General features: G+C 37.4%; 1 protein-coding gene across 1 annotated transcript in view; it reads right to left on the bottom strand.

Annotated features, from left to right (window-relative positions):
• LOC111861958 (cytoplasmic dynein 2 heavy chain 1) overlaps positions 1–22728 on the bottom strand; it is a 155760-nt gene that overhangs the window by 87777 nt on the left and 45255 nt on the right. The window contains exons 24-36 of the mRNA XM_033750511.1: positions 21732–21899; positions 19836–19994; positions 19553–19692; positions 19119–19335; positions 14559–14789; positions 10483–10695; positions 7762–7952; positions 6931–7069; positions 6587–6706; positions 5804–5986; positions 4845–5068; positions 3784–4117; positions 1985–2092 (exon numbers count right to left, since the gene is read on the bottom strand). Of these exons, the coding sequence (XP_033606402.1) occupies positions 1985–2092; positions 3784–4117; positions 4845–5068; positions 5804–5986; positions 6587–6706; positions 6931–7069; positions 7762–7952; positions 10483–10695; positions 14559–14789; positions 19119–19335; positions 19553–19692; positions 19836–19994; positions 21732–21899 (2427 nt within the window). The remainder of the gene's footprint in view (positions 1–1984; positions 2093–3783; positions 4118–4844; positions 5069–5803; positions 5987–6586; positions 6707–6930; positions 7070–7761; positions 7953–10482; positions 10696–14558; positions 14790–19118; positions 19336–19552; positions 19693–19835; positions 19995–21731; positions 21900–22728) is intronic.

Raw genomic sequence — 22728 nt, 5'->3', positions numbered from 1 at the left:
TCCACCTGAAGACGGAGACAGATTCAGTCTCCGAAACGTCGTGGTTTTTTTTTTTGTCTTTTATATACCAGACGATGGGTGAAGTCCAAAATAAACCAAAAGAAGTACACATACATTAGTTAATTAAACAAATTAAATTAATATTTAATAAATCAAATAAGTCAGTGAAGTACGTCTGCTGGCTGCCAAGTTAGATATGTACATTTGGTAGCTCTTTTCTGGACCACTTGACATTCAAATTCCAGATCCAATGTGAATTCAGTGAAAGCACATTATTTACTACTTTATTGCATTTTAAGGCCGAACAGGTAGACTTACAGACATTATGATTCCCTCACTGGTAAGATGTCAAAGCAAAAGATTTATTTGCAAGATGGTAACAGAGCAAAGGAACAGACACCCAATAAGCAGATATCAGGTACAAAGTCAGTCTCATTATAAATGTTGAAAAAGTTGAGGACCCAAGAGAAACTGCAGATGCCTTCAATACTTTTTTCTGACAATTACAGAAAATCTAAACTTTCATAAAGAAGTGGGAGATAATGTCATTTCATTTTTAAGAGAGGCATTTCCTAGAAAATTCCCTGGTATTAAAACCATTCCAACCACAGAAACTGAAATAAAAAGTAAAATACATTCCCTCAAAACAAAAAACTCTTCAGGTTATGATGGAATAACAAGCAAAATTTTAAAAGTTTGTGCATCTCTAATCAGTAGCCCATTAACTCACATCTGTAATCACTCACTATCCACAGGAATCTTTCCTGATCATCGTAAGATTTCAGTAGTAAGACCACTATATAAAAAAGGGGACAAGACTAGTATGTCAAACTACAGGCCAGTTTCACTGCTATTTTCTCTAAAGTACTTGAAAAAGTTATGCACAATAGGTTAAGCCATTATTTTCAGAGTAATATACTGCTTCCAGAACAGTTTGGCTTTAGGAAAGGAATTTCTATTGAAAATGCAGCCTTTAAGTTAACAGACAGTGTATTGAAATCTATTAATCAAAAAATGCATGTTGGTGGAATATTCTGTGACCTGGCAAAGGCTTTTGACTGTGTAAATCATGAAATTTTATTAACTAAATTACATTTTTTTGGCATTCAAGGAACAACGTTAAGTTGGTTCAGATCCTACTTAACAGATAGAAAACAAAATATTGAACTAAAATCATCAAATTCAATCCAAAGTACCTCTCAAACTGGGGAATAATAAAACATGGAGTTCCACAGGGGTCAATTTTGGGACCTTCACTTTTCATAATTTATATAAACGACCTCCCTCCTACACTAAGGACCTCATCAGTACCTATAATATTTGCAGATGACACTAGTGTTATAATTTCTGGTAAAAATTTAGATGATTTCTGCATGTTATCAAGCAAGGTTCTTTCGCAAATGAGTAAATGGTTTTCTGCAAACAAGCTGTCCCTGAACCTAGAAAAAACAAATGTAATAAAATTTATAACAAACACTCACCACAATATCCATTAAACATAGGAGATAATGATAAATATACAGAAGAGGGAGTAAACACAAAATTCCTTGGCTTTCAAATTGATAATAATTTACACTGGAAAAACCATATCGATCAGTTGATTCCAAAGTTAAGTAGAGCCTGTTATGCAATTAGATTCATGTTACATATTAGTAACATTGACACTCTCAAATAAATATATTGCTTGTTTTCACTCTTTAATGAAGTATGGAATAATTTTCTGGGGTAATTCATCTGACAGTAAAAAGGTATTTACATTGCAAAAGAAAATTGTTAGAATCATGATGGGTGTCAAATCCTGTAATTCCTGCAGAGATCTATTTAAGACTACAGATCTTAACTTTTCCTTGTGAATATATATATTCATTAATAAACTCAGGAGGGATGTGAAGAAATATTAAGGAGAGTTGAATGGAAATCTTCCAGGGCTGCATATTTAAGCTGTATTTCTATTTGTTTCAAAGGAGATATAAAACCTTCTTACATGTTTAAGCAGGTGACAAAGTGTGCTCTTGCCTGATCCTGATGGACCAACAATCACAACCCCCATTCTTTGCTGTAACTGTTCATACACCTCCAGACACTTCCTCACCTGAAAAGATTAATGTATATTTTTTATTATAAGATGGCAAGAAATGAATTCCCATCATAAATATATTATTTGCATGCTAAGAAACCAAGATTCTTATTTATTTTTAGACTTGTATTTACACAACAGATTCATAGTCAGTCTTACAAGACCACTCATCTTCCATTACCATATTGCACCTTCTAAAGAGTGACTTTATTTTGAGTCAAACAATTGGACAAGCAACTTCACTGTTAATACAATGCTACAAAAAAGCTATCTATCTTAAGTAAGATTTCATAGTCTTTATCATGTACACTGTGTTAATACTAGGACAGTGCAGTAATGTAAGTTATGGTAACATCCCTTGCATTCAACACTTATACGCATTCTGGTGAACCAGCCATTATCTCTAAAAGAATTGCTATAAAAGCATGGGGCATGACAGAAGACAAAATAAACAGTCCCCCTGATGATGCCATAAATACTGAAGTTATGTGGGCTTCATTTGCAGATTTAAAATCTAATAACAATTCTTAGTATGCTTGTATATTCTGCAGCCTGTCATATTACACATAAATACAGCACTAAGGTTGAGACATCATCATTCTGAGAACACTGTTTTACAGAAATAAATATTATTCCCCACATATTTCTCTGTGGAATATTAAATTTCACTATAAGAAATTCCATTTTATGAATAGAAACTAAATTCCCTTATGTACACCAGTCTTCAACTTAATGATATTAAAATTATCTATGATAACAAAATCGAAATAATGAACATAGAGAGCTCTGGCATTTTTCTTTTTTATTTGCACGATTCCTTGTGTAAATATTAGTAAGCAAATATCTTAAAATAGTCAATATTCACAAGTTTGTGTTGACTATATTGTTATTTTTTTAATCATAAAAATTTGCTATATTAAACTTCTACATCATGTAACAGTCTCCTATAGTAAATAAGCATGACAAAAACAATTTACAGAAACAAAAACAATATTACCTTCACATAACTGGGCACCTAATCAAGTGATTTATAACTGTAACAAAGCCAAGAGTGACAACAACTTACAAAAAAACAAAACATGCCAAGGAAGTCAAACAGGTGTCATAAAAATATTATCACTTCTGGACACACAGTAATGAGAATTGCAGTTCATGTGTCAAAACACTGACCCTTTAAACATGAAAATTATTTCATACATAATTTTTAAGTGAAAGTAATTTTGTGCAGGTGTCACCCTGATCAATTTGTAGACAGAACAATCCACTGTAGCAAGATGCATTTCAGCAAACCACTGAAGCTGACTTACACCAGAACAGGACAGTCACTTTCACAAGGACTAATTAAAGTGACTGGTTTGTTTGTACTATCTTTCATTGTACAATCAATTTCTTGTTCCTTCTCAAAACCAGTTTACAGTTTGTGGCCTTATTTTATTTTATATGGACCACATAATATACAGGATTTCTTGTGAATTTTATTTGCTTTCAATTATGTCTCACCTTAATTTCTTTTACATCAAATAACACATCTCAAAACCAGTTTACAGTTTGTGGCCTTATTTTATTTTATATGGACCACATAATATACAGGATTTCTTGTGAATTTTATTTGCTTTCAATTATGTCTCACCTTAATTTCTTTTACATCAATTAACACAACATCATATAAACAAGTAAGTACGAGTATACTGCTAAATATGCCTTACTTGATTTTCATTGCAGAATAGTCCTAAGTCACTGAAACTTTCTTTCAAAGCTGCTGTAAGCTCCTCATAACCAGAACTAGTGAACTGAACACCAGGAAATACATCTCGAACTAGGGAATCAAAGCGAGCACAATCTGCAAATGTCAACTTGGAAAGAGTGTTGAGACGTAATGCTTGAACCACAAGCTCTTTCTCTGCATTTTCATCTAAGGAACCCTTTCCCTCCTTCAGAAGGTTCTTACGGGCTGCCTTCAACACACTTCCACAACCTCCAAGCACTGTTTTCAATGCTCGTAGACCCCAATCATAGTGCTGTTGTTTTGTCAGCAGCTTCCTACAGGTATAGAAATAAGAAGTCCATGTTAAAATCTATATCATTAATAAACATATTACAATTCCTGCCAAGGACATTACAACAAAGACATTTTAAAACTGATATTTTATAATAAGGCATAATCACAAAGTGGCCTTTCCAAATTCAGGGCAGGTAATTCTACTACTGGTAACTTACTTGAAACATCATAATTATGCCTCAAAATTCAGTGAAAAGATGTTAGAGTAGAAATGGTAACCTTACTGTTAATGCAGACTTAATTTCTTCAGAATTTCTGTATCTAATGGTCATGTACCTGAATGGATCGATGAATGCTAATAAATACAATACAATACAATACAACTGCAAGTTAACACTACTGATTTTTATAACTGAGTGGTTAAAGCAACATAGACTGGAAAGGATTTGGAAGGAAGCAGTCATGATCTAATCAAGGCACTCTCCTGGCATTTGCCTGAAATGAGTGGGGAAAACTATGAAAACCTGAGTGAAGATTGTTGGTATCCTAAGTGAGACAGGAACCAAGAACTTCCTGGATACAAGTCCACAGCTTTATAACTAGGCCAACCTAGAGTTCTCTTTGTTCTGTTGTTTCAGAAAGCAGCATTATGAAAGTTACATGACAAGTACTTTAAATGGTACTGATATGGTTAGTTAAGGTAAGGTTTGCTGAAAAGGTATCTCATAAAGTCTGGTTTAATATCAGAAGGATCACATACTTATGCACCTTGAAAGGTCAAAAACTTCAACCAGCTTTTTGCCAATGGACTTGGCAGATTTGAAACCTTCACAGTACAGAATCACTTCAGCAATCAGATCATTGTCAGGATGTGACATCACCACAGGCCGGAACAATTGCTTTAGATTATCTGGCAACTTCTGTCTTCCCCCGTAACCCTTCCCTGCCGGATTCATAGTTACAAATATTCCACAGCTTGGATCCAAAGGTACCTAAAAAGATTCAGTAAATTAATCATTTCTGAAAACATGACAAATGCTGACAATTCTATTTAAGTGGAATTAAATTCTTTGTTATATGCCTATATGTTGAGCCACTGTCATATGGCAACACACAATACAAAATACCAGAAACGATATCTTTGAAAATGTTAATTCTATAAACTGGTTTCTAAATGAAACATTTAAATAAAATGAATGGCACTTTGTGCAGTAATGAATAAGAAGATAATTTTGCAAAATTCAGGCATTTAAGAGCTGACGTGTGACAAGCACTGGATAAAATAAATACACTAATTAAATAATATGAAATAAAACGAGTATAATCACATTCTGTGAACAGTATTACCTTACTTGAAAGGATTCTGACGATGGTTAATACTCTACTTCTTTTGGTTTATTTTGGACTTCACCCATCGTCTGGTATGTGAAAGACAAAAAACCACGACGTTTCAGAGACTGGATCTGTCTCTGTCTTCAGGTGGATAGGGAAGGATAAACCTACTTAGTTGGGCCCCTTAGAAAGAGCTAGTCTCAATCACTGGTCCACGACGTTTCGGAGACAGATCCAGTCTCCAAAATGTCGTGGTTTTTTGTCTTTCACATACCAGACGATGGGTGAAGTCCAAAATAAACCAAAAGAAGTAGAGTATTACCTTACTGTCATTACAGTGATAAAATAATGAAAATATACTGCAAGAATTGAATATCTGACAGACAGTTACTCACTTCTTCATCCAACAGTTTTACAGATCCATGACCAAATTTTAAAGCTGTCTGTATGGGCTGGATCTGCATTGAAACTGCTGATAAAGTTGCTTCTTCCAAGCGATTAAACTCATCAAAACAGCCCCAAGCACCACATTTCACCAAGCCAATAAAGATACGAGCCATTGATTTTACATCAATACCCTAAATCAGGAGAAAGAAATGCTGCTATGACTAGGAAACACAAGCATAGGATAAACTACCTAATCAGCAGAAATCAAAGATTCAACATCATTAATACCAAACATGCCACTGGACAAAGTCCTGAGGCAATTCCATTCATGTTTCATCCTCACAAAATTTTTAAAACATATGACATAATATTAAATCTCTATTTCCTCCTCCATCTTCCAAGTAGTTTTACATGATATTTCCTTATAAAAATTCTCCATGCACTTCCTGGTTCTCATAATGGACCACATTACTATCCTACACAACTCCCTTACATGAACATGAAAATATAACTTACATCAATACAAAACCTGTTAGAACTGAAAATTAAAGTATGAAGTCCACAGGAAATATATATTTGCTCTTATTAGCTGATTACAGTCACAAATATAAATATTCATATGATCACAACATATGTACATAACTGAGAAGCAACAGGATTGTGACAATCAGTAGCTCTGGGCATAAGGATTTCATAGTTTTTAGGCATTAACTAAAATTATAATTCCTTTATAGAAACCATCTGTCATTTGGACAGGCTATGGCCAGCAAGCTTATATTTCAGTGTTTTACCTCATCACAGTTGAACACAAGAACCTGACGGCCTAGAAGGCTTCCCAGTGTCTTCACAGACTCTGTCTTGCCTGTTCCAGCTGGTCCATATGGGTTACCACCCAGTCCCATGCTCATGCCCTGCAAGACATATACATACACAATAATTTTGTTATTGGATATGGTAACTTCCAAATATGTGATATTATTTCCTTTTATTTATAAATTTCAAAAGCCAAAGTTTTTGCAAAAGTTACTGACAGTTGGTCACTAATTTCCTTATGGTCTAAGCACAACCCATTTAAGGTTATTAGAGAGACTAAGGACAGGCATAACAGGCATGATCATAGGAGAGAATGGCTTACCTGTGTAAGAGTAAGGTAACATTTGTCAGTAAGAGGTGTATGAACCAATTTTGGTGAATTTCCTTGATATTCATAGGTATACTCAAATTCAGCATCCACCATTCTGGCCACAGCTACACCATCCTTACGAATATAGAACCTACATAATGCAAAGAGAATTAATTTACAGAGAGAAATTTTCTTGTCACTTGCACATTTCTGTTCAGAGTACTGATAAATGTAATGTGCCAAAATGCTGTATGTCCACACATAACACCACTGCAATCAATAGAAGGCTGTTTTAAATTAAATTAAATGTTTATTCAAATTTAGGCTGTTTATCCTGCCTCACATTGCTTTGTTATGTTCCAAACAGTAAGACTCAAGTACACCTAAGTCTTTTTCGGACCAGTGCTGCTGCAAGCAGTGTATTTATGTACAACATTTTTTTTTCTGAAGCAAATATTTTACATCCCTTCAGTGGAATGCGATATATTTATCAGAACAAATATTGACTGCAGCAATGCATACCAATGGTACAAATTTCCAATAAACAAATGTGTTTGTTCCACTTCAATGTTGTTCATTTATAAGATCCAGCTATAGTGTGCCCAAATCATCTCTTAGTGTATGTCATACAATCAGCAGACAATATTACAGAAGAAAAGTCCTGTGTGTTCAATGAAATCCCTGGTCTAGTGACTGTGACTCCAAATATAAGACTACCTTCCTCATAATGATGTAATTATCTACAACCTTATTTGATGATGACACACCCTTGAAAATGTTTTATGACACACACTAGTCATTTACTTAAACCCTTCAGAGTACTACGTGCACAGCATTGCTTACCGCAGTTGCCTCTGCCAGTGCCAATCCTCAGCAGATGAGATACTAACACCAATCAGATGTTCCACAATACTCATATGATGGATTGTGTCCAATAACAAAGCTTTCAGCTTCAGCTCCAACTCCAGCGAATCTCCATCTGTGTCCCCATCAGCCCACTCCAATTCTAATTTAGTGTAAGCTTCTAATTGTGACTGTTAAAATTAAAAATCATTACAAGTGCTCAATGTAAGTCAAACCTGTTGTATTTAGAAGATCTAAAACATACTTTTTTATCTGTAAATAAATCAATAAATCATATAGAGTGTCTGTAAAGTAATGCTAAAAACTAACTTCCTTGATCAAGAGAAAGATAGAAATGTTGTGTCACAAAGTGGTATTCAAATGTTCTCTTCCAAATACAATGATTCTAAGAACAATAAATGTGGCAGCCACATACAGCAGAAATATAAATCATGAAACCTTGTAAGATTTGAGGCTTTCACGGCGGTGACTATGAAGAAAGCAGTCTTCTGGGATTTGGCACCGTGTATATGTGGTGTTAACCGATGTTTCGGAGGAACGTCGGTTAACACCACATATACACGGTGCTAAATCCCAGAAGACTGCTTTCTTCATGAAACCTTGTGTTTAAGAGGATGAAAGTTATGACATTTTCTTGCAGCACAGCAGAACATCATTTGCTTTTCAACTAAATGCAATCCTCATGGGTAACAATTTTTCTTTGATTTCAGCACTTCAATGGAGTTTCTGCTGTTTAGTTTTCAGTACTGTATATCAAAGCTCATATATTACAAAAAATAAAGCTGAATTATTAAATGTTTGTTCACCCAACATTATAAATACATGTGAAATCTGAAACATGTGCACTCTAGGTGCAGAACTAATTCTATGACATGGAAATTTGCTTTGGAAGTCATGACTCCTTTGCATGTCACTGAATAATTTCCATTTGGAAAAGCAAAAGTCAGATCATATGAATATACAGAATTTGTATTAAGATTTTAAAGAGAAAACAAAAGTTGACATCAACTGTTAGAATCATGTGTTCTTATTAGTATGGTATTTATATTAATACTAGTTAACATAACGTTTTTTTTAATTCAACAAGGACCAGGTATAAAAAAAACTGACCTTATGTCAAGTGCTTGTGATGCCAGGTTGACTATTATGATCTTTAAAACAACTGCTGTATCCAAAAGCATGTGACATCTACTGGCATTTCATTTAATCACATAATCAAGAAACATTTGGAAGGAATTTTCTTCTTGCCTATATTTGCCATTTTTAGAGGGAGTTTTTATATACAACTTATCCATGAAATAAAAGTAAATCTAGTACCTGTGATCAAGAGCTTGGCTCTGTATGAACTAAAGAAAGCACTTGTAGGGTTAAAATAAATTCTCAACAAGTACAACGCACATCTTGATATAATGAATTTACATTAACTGTGAGGGTCAAATTATATCTGGTACACATATGGGTCCAGAATGTCTGGCAGGTGTAGGGCAGTTGTATGCAGTGTAAGACTAAGGAGGAGGCTATCTTTCTCACTTGGTGTACATGCTGCAGTGTTCCAGGCAGAAATCTTTGCAATTTTAGCCCATGCAAGGGTCTGTATACAAAGAAAATATCCATATAAAGAAGTGAGTTTATATTTTCTGAGATGACAAGGTTGTTTTGTGACTCCTTGAAGCATCAAGGATAATGTCAAAGCTAGTTTGAGACTGTCAGCAGGCAATATTTGCCCTGTCCAATAGGAATGAGATAAACCTTCTCTGGGTCCCTGGCCATAGCAGAATTCATGGCAACAAGGATGTAGACGTCTCAGTTAGGAAACAATCCAGTTCGTCATATGAAACCAGCAATACCAGGCTCAATACTAAGGTGTGGCTGAACAAGATGCGCTCTAAATACTGGGCTACCATGCCAGGTATGAGACAGTCTAAGCTCTTAATTGAAGGACCTTTGAAGAAACTGTCTAGACTTACTGACCTTGGACAGAAAACAATACAGATTAAATGGGCAGAGAACATTGAGACAGTACCTACATGTCATGAGCATCTCAGATAATGTTGTATGCAGGCAATGTGGAGAGGAGGAGGAGGCCTCCTACCATATACTTTGTCAGTGTCCAGCTGTGGATGGGTGTAGAATGGAGATCTTCAGCTCAGAATTGGTGGAATTGATATACAGTAGTAGGGCTTCAAACAGACTAAGTTCTGGCTCTAGCAAAGATGACAAGGCTGTTGAAGGCTCCTAGTGGAGACAAGGGCATATGATAGACCCAGTAGTGGTCAGAGTGCTAGAAGCAACTGGGCTTGTCCCCCCCCCCAAACTAATTTCATTTTTATGTCACTAATGACTTTTTCATAAAGTATTCACATATTTATGTATGATGGTACAGCTGGGATGTACAACTGCAAATAAATTCATGGAAGGAAGAATTTTTTTCACTGCTATGACTAGCTCTGGGGCCCATCCAGTGTCCTATTATCTGTGTATTTATAGAATTTATGTGATGTTTCCAGCAAAAACAGGACTCCTATTTTCCTTTACCCCTTGTGTGTGTCAGAATGTGTGCATATTTAGGTGTATGGGGGTGTGCATATGTATGAATTTTCACTTGGATGTAAGTAGTAAGTTTACATATTTTTACACAAGGGTATCATTTCATTTACATATGAGAATAAAATATTTAAGGTGATACAGCAAAAATTGTACCTTTAATGAGGCCAGAAGATTTTCCAGACTATTAGAATGAATAGCTCTTTCACATCTTTCAGTAAATGTTACACTTTCGGCTAAACACAAAATCTGAGATGGATATTTCAAAGGATCAGCTCCAGAATTAGACTTCTGAATGTCACCTATACAATCTATAAGAAGTTTCTTCAGAGTTGCCTTCATTTCAGCTGCTAAATTACCCAACCATTCCTGTAATTATGATATAAACAAGTTAAAAGACATGTTTACATTATATCCTCTGAATTATGATGAATGCCATGTAGTCTAGTGAAATTCCACTGATGTTTTAGAGGAACATATCATCTCCATCTTTGGTGTTGAAGACTAAGACAAGCAATGTGGCCTGCTTTATGTTGGTTTCCTGCTTGGCTTATGCTCCCACTCTGGAAATGATATCTTCCACCAAAATGTCAGGTGACTTTCATCAGACTGCACAGCAATAAATTGCATATGACAGAACCTTTCACAGACACCACTGTGAGAACCACAAATCCAAAATGTCTACTCTATCCATAATGTGTATATATTGTGACATGCTGACCCCTACCTCCCCAGCTGCACGTAGCGGTAACGTAGCGCTCGCGTAATAGGCAAGTAATCACCCCGCATCCTGGTAGCTATGCAATGCGCGGTGACGTCACGAGCGGAGCCGAAGAGAACCGAGCCCCCGCAACCTGGTAACTATGCAATGCGAGTCAACAGCGGTGACGTAACAGGATGACGTGGCACTCATTACGCAACAAGCAAGCACTGCAGCTATATAAGTGAGCTGCACAGTGGCTGCGAGTCAGTTCTACTGTAGCAGTCGGCGACTTCAGTTGTACTGTGACAGCCACCGAGTTAGTTGTAACCTGGCCATCGCTGAAGACAGTTCCGAGTTGTAACGTAACAGTCGCCGCGTGTGTTATCAACAGTTCTCCAGTCAGCCGACTACCGTTGGAGTATAGCAGCCGTTGCGGAAAGAAGAACCGGACGTGAGTGCGATTGTGTAATTGGGAGTGTGTGATACAGTGATACCTAGCTCCCCTACTGTCAACGTGTAGACTACTGAAGACAGAGTGAACTGATTTGCACATAGGGTTATAAAGTGTGAAACCCCGCAACAGTGTTAACAGATTAATGCGCTTAGGGTTTGTAAAGAGTGGAAACCCGTAACATTGTTATAATTAATTGTAGCCGATAGTTGTAGATTGTTGAATAAACCAATTAACGATCTCTACGGCGTATTCTGTAATGAAACACGTTACAATATTAACCGTCTTTTAGTGCATACAATTTCACTTCACTTCACACTACATGTTTCAGCATAATTCTGCCATTCACAGGTGTATTAATCAGGTTAAACTATTGCACTGCCTGCCATCAAGTGTCCATTTATAGAATGATATAAAACGTGTGTTTGTCGTTGTTCAATAATAAAATTTATATGTTAAAACTTCTTAAGATCTCTCATCTTACATGTCATATATCAAACTCGTGTGTAATGTCATTCATCCATTATGTGAGTCATTCTTCTTATGTTTTAGTTGTGTATATACTGTGTCTTATGATGTGTCTTTCTTACGTGGCTGCATGCGTTGTATTCAATAAATATCTGATGTATATGTAAATAATATAGGGAGATAATTCATCAATCACAAAATAATTACTAAAGTAATTTAAATGTTGTTCCAAAGAAGTTACCATAAATGTGAAAGAAAAATATATTTTAAGAATCTCTGATTTCATATTCCTTTTACATAGTTATATACTAACACTGAGATGATCATTTCAATACTAGTGGAAAAGCTCACTGTATCTTGTATCTTCATCCCTTTCTTGTTTTTCTTTATCCCTTTCATACATTCAATTAATTTCAAGCGTAAGCAGGAACAAAGCTTCTCTCTCAGCTCATCATGATCATGACTATCACCATCATTACAACTGCCACTGTGAATTTTGATGGTGGTGGCATACTGTGTTATATTAATGGAATATAATATGGCAGAAAACAATTTAATACAATTCTGCATAAATGGAAAATACAAAATAATTATTTTATAATAAACTCATATACCATATGTTCTCTGCATTTTCTCCATAAAAGTACCACTCTGTCCAAAAAGTATCTGACCTTGGGCCAGGAAAAAAAAAGTTCTGTATCTGGGTGGTTACAATACCTAATCGCCTTCAAAGTAGGCCCCTTGTGACTCCACACACTTAGCCCAGCGGTCCTACCATTGCTGCAAGCAATTCTGGAAGGCTTCATTTGGAATGGCATGCAGCTGCGCCATCGCGTTCTGTATGATGTCCTCGTGGTTGTCAAAATGGTAGCCTTTCAGCGGTGTCTTCAATCTCGGGAACAGCCAGAAATCACATGGAGCCATGTCAGGATAGTAGGGAGCCTGGAAAACCTGCAGAATGCCGTGCTTGGCCAGAAACCCCTGGATCAGGTGTGATGAATGAGCTGGGGCATTGTCATGATGCAGCTGCCAGTTGCGTGCGTCCCACAGCTCCAGTCTCTTGCGCCGAACTGCATCACGAAGATGGCGGAGGACTTCTTGGTAGTACTCCTTATTCACAGTCTCGCCTAGTGGTGCGTACTCATGATGCACAACACCCCGGTAATAAAAAAAAAACAGTCAGTATCACCTTCACATTGCTCCGAACCTGTCGTGCTCTTTTGGGCCTCGGGGATGTTGGATGCTTCCATTGTGACGCCTGGACCTTGGTTTCCGGGTCATATCCGTACACCCACGACTTGTCATCAGTGATCACAGTCTTCAGGAACTCAGGATCCCTGTTGGGGCACTCCAGCATGTCCTGCGCGACCTCAAGATGGAGTTGTTGCTGCTCTGGCGAAAGCAGCTTGGGCACAAATTTTGCTGCCACTCTTCACATGCCCAAATCCTCAGTTAAAATTGTGTTTGCGGAACCTCTGCTGGTCCCAACCTCATCACCAATTTCACGGATGGCCAAACGATGGTCCTCCATGATCAGTGTCTGCACTTTTTCAATGACATCAGCTTTTCGGCTCGTTGACAGTCTCCCGGAATGCTGCTCACTGTCCGCCGACATACGGCCATGTTTAAAGCAGTTGAACAACTCTTTAATTTGAGTGACCCCCACTGTATCATCACTGAGAGCCTGCTGAATTGTGCGAATTGTTTCCGCTTGGGTATCCCCAAGTTTCTGACAAAACTTAATGCAGTATCGCTGCTCCAAGCGTTCTGTCATCTTGAGCGAAACGAGAATGCGACGAACACGCGTTACACCACTTCTCTCTCTGGCAGCCACAAACGCATCTGGCAGTGTTGGGAGTCAGCAAAAAATCACACATGCGCATGGAAGTCCCTTCTACCACTATGCTCAGTTTCCTCACCCGTTTGGCAATTACTTACAGCGGAAAAAAATAAAGTCAGATACTTTCTGGACATACGGTAGCGTTATATACATATTGCATGTCCAATCACAGTCATTAACTTTTGAAAAAGATATGAATAGAATGCCACTATTGTTTGTTATGTGCTCGCTGGATTAGTTACTTGGTTATATTAATAAATTTCACAGGATACAGAGATTAAAATTTTGAAATGTATACTGTGGAAAAAAAAAGAACAGACAAAAAGATGGACTAACAAGACTGAATTCAAGATAAACAATGAAGAGACATATAACAGAAAAAAAAAGAGATAAAGATACTTTGGCCTTGTAAAAGGACTGTAGAGGGGAAAAGTAATAAATATAAATAAATAAACGAAAAAGGAGAGGAAGATGGCTTGAAGACCCTGAACCTGGTGGTCAAGACATATACAGAAGGATATGGAATGGTGAGGACAGAGTCTGAAGTTATGTATACCATAGTGTGGAAAAATGTATATATTTTCATAGATACAGAGCCAAAATTTACAGGTGAAAAGCACATATATGAAGAAAATAATTTTCTTCCATTAATATAAGAATGTATTACATGTATTGATTTTCTTGTATTTAAGTAAAACTTGACTTTAAGGGCTATATGACAGTCACTGCACTCCATTCTCATAAACTGAGGCTGAGACAAATGGACCTACCTCAACTTGCTGAGTGAGCTTGATGTGTTTGTTAAGTTTCACAACCTCTCCTTCAAGTGACTTCATGGCCATAATATTTTGGCCATCATCATCAAACACAACACTGTGGATTCCAGCAAATAATTTTTTGAGGTGGGCCTGAATCACTCGTTCTTTTGTGGACTGACCTAGTATTTCCAGCAGGTCATCATCACCCAAAAAGTAGAATCTTGGAAACACAGAACGCTTCTCCTACAAAAAAGAAAAAAGTAAGCACTTAAACTTAACCACTGTCTGCCAGCATGTCACTGCAGAAGCTCACTAGGCATTTTTGGAAAACACTAATTTTCTCTTTAGACAGCTTACACTAGCAACTTAGGCTTCCAAAGATAATGGAATTTGAGTGTTTAGTCAACTGCACATTCACATGCACACATACACATACACAAGTAACATATTTTTCTAACTAACAAATGCTTTAGTGGAAATAAATTTCAAATGGTGCAACCAACATTAAAAAATTTCATATAGCAGACCCTTTGCTACATTATATGAAGGTTGGAACTTTAATAGTGGCAACGTTGCTGTAGAGACGCCATGAAACAGAACCAAATAATGTCGCTTATACTACACATTAATTACATACCTACCTTACCTCAGAGCAAATGGAATCTCCTTTCCCAAATCACACGCATGTGCAGTTACGAGAAGAACAGAGCCTCATGTTAGCTGGCGGTCTAATGTAGTGTTGTCACGATGTTTTTGAAACAGGAACAAAGGAGCTGGATAAAGATTGAATGTGCCAGAGGCTGTACAGCATGACAGTGTCATCAAGGTCTTCAAGGTCTTCTAGAGGCTTGCGGGGAATCTGCATTGCCTTACAGAACAGTGGCAAGGTGGGTAAAAGTCGTCAGCAAGGGACACCAAAATGTGGCAGACATGCGTCAGCCAGGTCGTCCTAGTGTCAGTGAAGAAGAAAAGTATGCTCTTTCCGTGTTACTGGAGAGTGATCGATGCCATACGATTCATGAGCTGGCCCAAGAGACAGGATTAGCGCATATGACTGTGCTTCACATTCTGAAGGAATGCCTGGGCATGAGAAAAACTGCATCACAATGGGTTTCGCATGATTTGATGGAAATGCAGAAATGGCTATGATACGACACTGCTCGTAACCACTTGGAGTGCTATGAGCGCGAAGGAGAGGCTTTCTTACACCATATCATTATGCTGGATGAGACATGGGCCAAATCATACAAGCCACAAATGAAACGCCAATCAAACGAATGGCGTCATTACGGGTCACCACAAAAATCAAAAGTTCGTCAGAACCCCAGCAATGTGAAAGTTATGGTGTTCTCGTGTATGACTGTGATGGTGTTATCCTAATGCATACCATTCCCCAACAGCAGACCATCAATGTGCAGTATTACGGTTCATTTTTGGAACGCAACCTGTGACCAGCTTTGAGAAAGAAGCGGTGACACTTTCTGCAGAACCCATCCATCATTTTGCAGGACAATGCTTGGCCGCATGCAGCGTGAGCTGTGGCTGATTTGTTCAATCGATGGGGCTGGGAAGTACTGTACCTTCTACCATACTCCCGGACTTAAGCCCTTGTGACTTTGACTTGATTCCTAAGATGAAGGAATCACTTCATGGCATTTGCTTCAGAACTGTTCCAGAGATTCTTCAGACAGTAGACCGCTCCATTCGAACTATCAACACAACAGGCGCTGCTAAAGATATCCTACGACTTCCACATCGCTGGCAACGGGTTGTACACAATGTTGGTGACTACATTGAAGGACAGTAGAACTTCAAAACATGCATCTATTTTGTATCAGCTGTAAATAAATAGTTGCCACTATTAAAGTTCTAACCCTCATATGACTGCAAATGGAAGATGGAAAGCTTACTCTTACTACATACACATTGACTGTGGTAAAAATATTGATAATGGTTCATAGTTAATAGATATATCTAGCAAGAATGGAGATTTTATGTGTCACAGATGGCAATAAGACACAATAGGTAAACCTCAGAAGATTAACAGAAATTTGTATAAATTCACCCAAAAATTTTCATGGCTTATTTGGGGCCTTTTGGTCTCTGACACTATAGAGATTAGGAAAGCAGAGGTTAGAAATTCTGAATGAAAACCATTTGAATCACAATGTGGTCTACTGAGTTGGGTTGTCACTAAATAAACCATAATAAAAGGGTACCGTATCATATGGTAGAATTGTACAAGTTATATCTTGAAAATGATGACAGTATGTTCCTCCAAAACGTTGGTAGCCATGTACCAGACTATAGAAGACCACAATGTGAATATTCACTACAATAAAAACCTCAAATCTCAGATAGTTTTAATCACAGTTCATGAAAATCAATGAATATAAAAATAGTGCACATAAAGTAAATTTTAACATGTCTTGCCATATAGGCTTCAGCATACTCAAATACAACTACTGGAATCAAAATATTGAGATGGTGGGGCAATCATGGCATAAGGTACGAACAGAAGTATGACGACTGAATCTATATCTCAGACAAATTGCACTGCACTTTGACACAGGTGTGATTAATATGCCCAGGTGTTAATGCACGTACAAACATGTTTATACCCCATTCCATTACTTCAGTCACTAGCAGTCAGCATTTAAGATCAGAGTATTTTTCTTTTAACAATGGCAAAAAGTACAGAACATCATGCATGGATTCAATTTTGTGAGAAGATTGGGATGATGTAGACAAACCTCATCAGTCAATGCAAATAATGTGTAGAGATGCAACAGTAAACGAAGCATAAATTTTAACACCATTCTATTATTTTAAAAAGGAACAAGTGACTGCTGAAAATGACGAGTTTACTGAACACTCTTATATCAGTAGAAAGATAAATCAGTAGAATAAGTGCATGATTTAATTCAATAAGATAAAACACTGACTACTTGTGAAATGGCTGAAGAGACACAAATTTATTATGGCTTATGTCAGACCATTTTAACTAAAGATTTGTTAATAAGATGTGTCATAGCCTAATTCATATCACATACATTTGTTGACATAGGGCCAGAAAGACAGCCACCTGTCTGTGGCTTCGGGCTTCTTTTTTATTGCTAGTGGGGTGGGACTAAGTCCCTTGTACTGCGGTCACTTCTGGCCTATTGTACCAGCCCCAGATGATAGGTGAGGGTGATTGTGGAGCAATTGGTAGAATGAAGATGGGCAGGGGAAACCGAAGTACTAAGAGAAAACCTGCCCCAGTGCCACTATCACAAATCCCACTTGACCAGACCAGGGATTGAACCCGGGATGCCAAGGTGGGAAGCCAGCGACTAACCACTTGAGCTACGGTGTGGCCCTGGCTTCGGGCTTGCTTGAATGCAAAGAAACCAATAAGGACTTCTAGAAAAATATCATAACAAGTGACAAAATATGTGTCTTCAGTTATGAATTCAAAAGCTAACAACAATTATCACAATAGAATTCCTCTTCTTCAACACGACTGGGGAAAACAACACCAAGTGCTCAGAAAACTGAAGTGATACTGTTTTTTTTTTTCAATTACAAGTGTGTCATGCGCCATGAACCAGGCCAGGCTCTTATCCAATAGGTAACAAGGGTTTAAGATATTTCTGTGATGTGGTGCATCATAGAGATGTCTAAAAAGGAGTGGAAATCTGACAAGTGGAAAATTCATTGCAACAAATGTCCATTGAAACCAGCTTGTGTAAATTTCTACCTGAACACAATATTAGACAAGTCAGACAGCATCCCTAATCATCTGATATGGCTTCCTGTGAATATTTCCTGTCCCATAAACATATGAAGAATAAATTTAAAACTTGATGAAGTGAAAAAAATTAAATATAGTCATGGAGCAATTGCTGACAAAAAATTGAGTCTGACAGGAGTTTTCAGTACTATCAGGAATAATGTAACAAATGTGTATGTGTTTAAGGAACTACTTAGAGGGGAAATAGCCTCTTGTCCCTGTTAATTACAATAAATTAATTTTTACTGCTTCAGGCTCGATATTTTTCAATCAACCATCATGTAGAAATATACCTACCAGAAATCCACATACTTTTACACAACAGTCTCAATTTTAAGATAGAGGTTCTAGTGTAACTGATCCACACAGTGTTACAGGCTAGATAAATTGCCGTAAATTATTTTTGGAGAAACCATCCTAGAGTTACTGATGAATCTTACAAATGTACAATATACAGTGAGACACCTATTAAAGACTTCTTTGGGAACTGGTGGATTTGAACATTAAACTGAGGACAATTTTAAATGGAGGTAATTTAACACTGAATTTGTTGGCTTTGGATCATTGAAAATGAGCAATAAGGGAAGACTCTAAATCAAGGAACATTAAATTGATGTCCCAATATAAAGATTAAAGATATATAAACCATATATTATCAGATGACAGCAAAACAGCAATAATAAAACGGTTTTTTTGTATCTTATTTTCCCACTCTATCAACAATCTGGGGAAGAAATACTTATTACAATAGAATGAAAGAAAGCATAATTACATGTTGAAATTAGTGACATACATACTTCAAGGAAATCATTGAGACTCTTCTGACATCGAGATAACTGGTCAAGAAGTACATTCAGAATCTGGTGGAGATTGATAATTTTGCACAAGGACACAACTCTGTTGTCTCGAGCAACATCTCCCATAATATAACGGAAATCTTGATCCACTCTTTGGAATCTAGCCTGATCTTGTGACAGTGTTCCAGCCCCAAATATAGGCTCGAGGTACACCCACCTAAAATGAGAAAATAATATACTGAAATAGATTGCATACACCTAAAACTAAAGGAAAATTACATTAAAATTCTACAATTGAACCCAAAAGAATGGATTCAAATTCATGCTTAAGGTTAATTAGGACATTTGATAGATTTACCTTAATATGGATGGCAAACAATACAATCACAGAATCAGATAAACTGAAATCTGAAGATATAAGCAACTGTACTCACTTGCGTTGTATCCGATTTAGGTTACGTAAATACTCATCCAGATCAGCTAACCTTTTTTCCCAAATTGAAGCTCTATCAACAAAACTATCATAGTTGGGAGAATTCTTGACAGACTGAAGCAAGAACTGATTGTCACCAACCTGACATGTTTAAAAACAAGAAATGTGAATATACAAGAAAAACAATGCTGTCACTTTATTTGTTTTACAAAATATAAGGAATATAAATAATTACAAGTAAAATTCAGAACATCTATATGGCACATTTTTCTGTCAGTTTATACCTTGTTCAGAATATCTTTGAAGTCTTTGATAAGCATCACAGTCAGTCCTTGAGAATCTTTATGTTCAGTGAGTAAAAACTTAGCTTCTACTTCCCAGATGTCCAATTCTCCTAGAGCCTGCCTGATCACTATCTCACTAGATGCACGGGCACTCAGATCCTAGAACAAATTAAAAACAAAACTCAATGAATTAAAATATTGTGACGTGGATGGCGCAACGGGAAGTAGGGGTCATGTGAACTCTGCGCTATCATGAGTTACGTCACATACCCCCACTCCTTCCATCAGTGCACATCACTCGGTGGGCGCCCCCTCCCACGCGGCGACATGGCAGTGCTTCCCACAGTGACGTGGTGGGAGGCACCGCCGTTACTGTGCGGCAATAGGCAACTCTCGGCAGCATTCCCCAGCAACATCGTAAACAGGCGATTAGGCAACAGGGATGTGAGGTGCTTTTCGTTGTCTGGCTGAGGGTTTATAAGAGAACTGCATGCCTAAGAAGACAGTTGAATTGTAACAGTCGACGAGTTCAGTTGTAGCGAGCGAATCGTGAACGCAGAAAGAAGAATACCGGAACGTGTGATTAGAAGTGATAGTGTGAGAAGGTGCAACAATTCATTGTAGGTCTTTCGTCTTGCTTACTTCTACACTAGATGTTTCGGCCGCAAACGACCATCATTAGGTGTATGCACTCACATAGCTGCCACACTGCATCCAGTTTAAAATTTAAAACCACAAGTCTTCCCAATTGTTCCCCTCGTCGTTACTAACAGGTTTCGATTTATTAGAATCTACTTTGCTGATATCTGTCTGCTTTGTGCATTATCTTTGTTGCCCACACCCATCAATCCCGATATTATGAACCGGCACCTTCAAAATCTTCAGTTCTAATTTGAAATTCTTTTAAAAATTAAAATTTTCAGGGTTACTCGCCCCATGTCTGTAGCGCTGCAGCGGCTACTTCTTGTTTTCAGCACTGTTATTCTGTGTAGGCTCCCTGGGTGCGGCCGCTGCTCATCTTTACTACGTGTGCTGTCTGATGTATTGTGTGCCGGTTCATAATATTGGTATTGACGGGTGTGGGCAACAAAGATAATGCACAAAGCAGACAGATATCAGCAAAGTAGATTCTAATAAATCGAAACCTGTTAGTAACGACGAGGGGAACAATTGGGAAGACTTGTGGTTTTAAATTTTAAACTGGATGCAGTGTGGCAGCTACATGAGTGCATACACCTGATGATGGCCATTTGTGGCCGAAGCATGTAGTGTGGAAGAGGGTGGGACAAAAGAACTACAATGAACTGTTGCACTTGGGACGGTGTTTGTGTCATGTATCGTATGGAGTGCAACAGGATGCTTAAATATAATACTGTGAGAAGGTATTGGGAGTGTGAAATACAGTGACCCTGGTATAGCTCCCATGTTGTACTGTGAATAAGTGAAGACTAGTGAAGATAGAGTGAACAGATTATTGTATAGGGCTTGTAAAGTGTGTAAACCTATAACAGTGTTATAATTAACTACAGCCAAGACTTGTAGGTTGTTAAATAAACCAATTAACAATCTGAAAGGCGTCTTCAGTAGCAAAACACATTACAATATCAACTATCAACTATTAACACCAAATTAAACCGATTCAATGTTGAATGCCAGGGATGTGGCACCATGTAGATCTTGCGTGACTCAACATTTTGGAGGAACGTATCACCTCCATCTTCGGGGCAGAAGGTGAGGAACCAGAGTGAGCAGGTGGCTGCAGAAAACCTCAAATCTTGCACAATTCAATTTTATCACATACATACATAGTAAAAATATTCTCCAGCTGTCTATCTGTTTGAGAAGCAAACTGATGGCATGACTTACATGACTTTCAATCACTATACACATGCTTACCTGAAGGGCATTTGCATTAGCAGCAATCTTCTCTTTAACATTTAAGAAGTCACCAAATGTAAGCATTTCAACTGATTTGCTAGGAATTCCAAGAATTCCAAACATTTCTAGCCAATGCTTGTCACTGAACATTTCTCCACGAATATACTTCAGTGATGGCAGCATGACCTAAAGAAATACAAAAAATATTTCTATGCCAGTCAAATAAGAAATTTTAGTTTCAATTGGAGTTATAACTGTTATGACTAAAATATTGTGTGAAGTTTTGAATTGTACTATTCAAACTATAAAAACTAAACAAATAAAAAAAAAGAGAATAAAACTCAAGATCTGGATTCCATATTTTATGCACAATTAATTGTTTTGTTTGCCACTGTGTTGTCATATCATAGGGTAACAGCAGTATAATGCAATGCAAGCTAAAGATGAATTATGCTTTTTGCTCAGCATATTAAAAGTTTCTATTCTAGATTCAACTTGAGTGATCAGAAAATAAAGTGTGCATATGACAGAAATTAAATGTGCTATCTCTTGGTGCATTAAGAAGAGTATGTGTGCCAATTCTACCTCTTCCACCCATATGACAAAAATCAAGATTGAAAGAGTTTTGTACTGCTTCTTGACTTCTCTCTCTCTCTCTCTCTCTCTCACACACACACACACACCCACATGCACACACATATATGTCTGCTGAAAGCCAGAATTGTGAAGATTGAAAGAGTTTTGTACTGCTTCTTGACTTCTCTCTCTCTCTCTCACACACACACACACACACCCGCATGCACACACATATATGTCTGCTGAAAGCCAGAATTGTGAAGCCAGCAAAGAAACAGTCATTGCTAAGTAACACCTAACCCCATCTAGTCACTAAGATCATGGCAATGCATATATTCACAAATAATCTTCTGTTACATAACACTGTGTACTTTACTGAGAGTAAACAGATGTTTTGGAAGAATATGTTGCCTTCATCTTCAGGGTTGAAGACCAAGCT

Source organism: Cryptotermes secundus, unplaced genomic scaffold, assembly GCF_002891405.2.
Source record: "Cryptotermes secundus unplaced genomic scaffold, Csec_1.0 scaffold181, whole genome shotgun sequence".
In the NCBI taxonomy this organism is placed as follows: Eukaryota; Metazoa; Arthropoda; class Insecta; order Blattodea; family Kalotermitidae; genus Cryptotermes; species Cryptotermes secundus.
The sequence above is the reverse complement of the archived record's forward strand: the minus strand, read 5'-3'. Positions and strand labels throughout refer to the sequence as shown.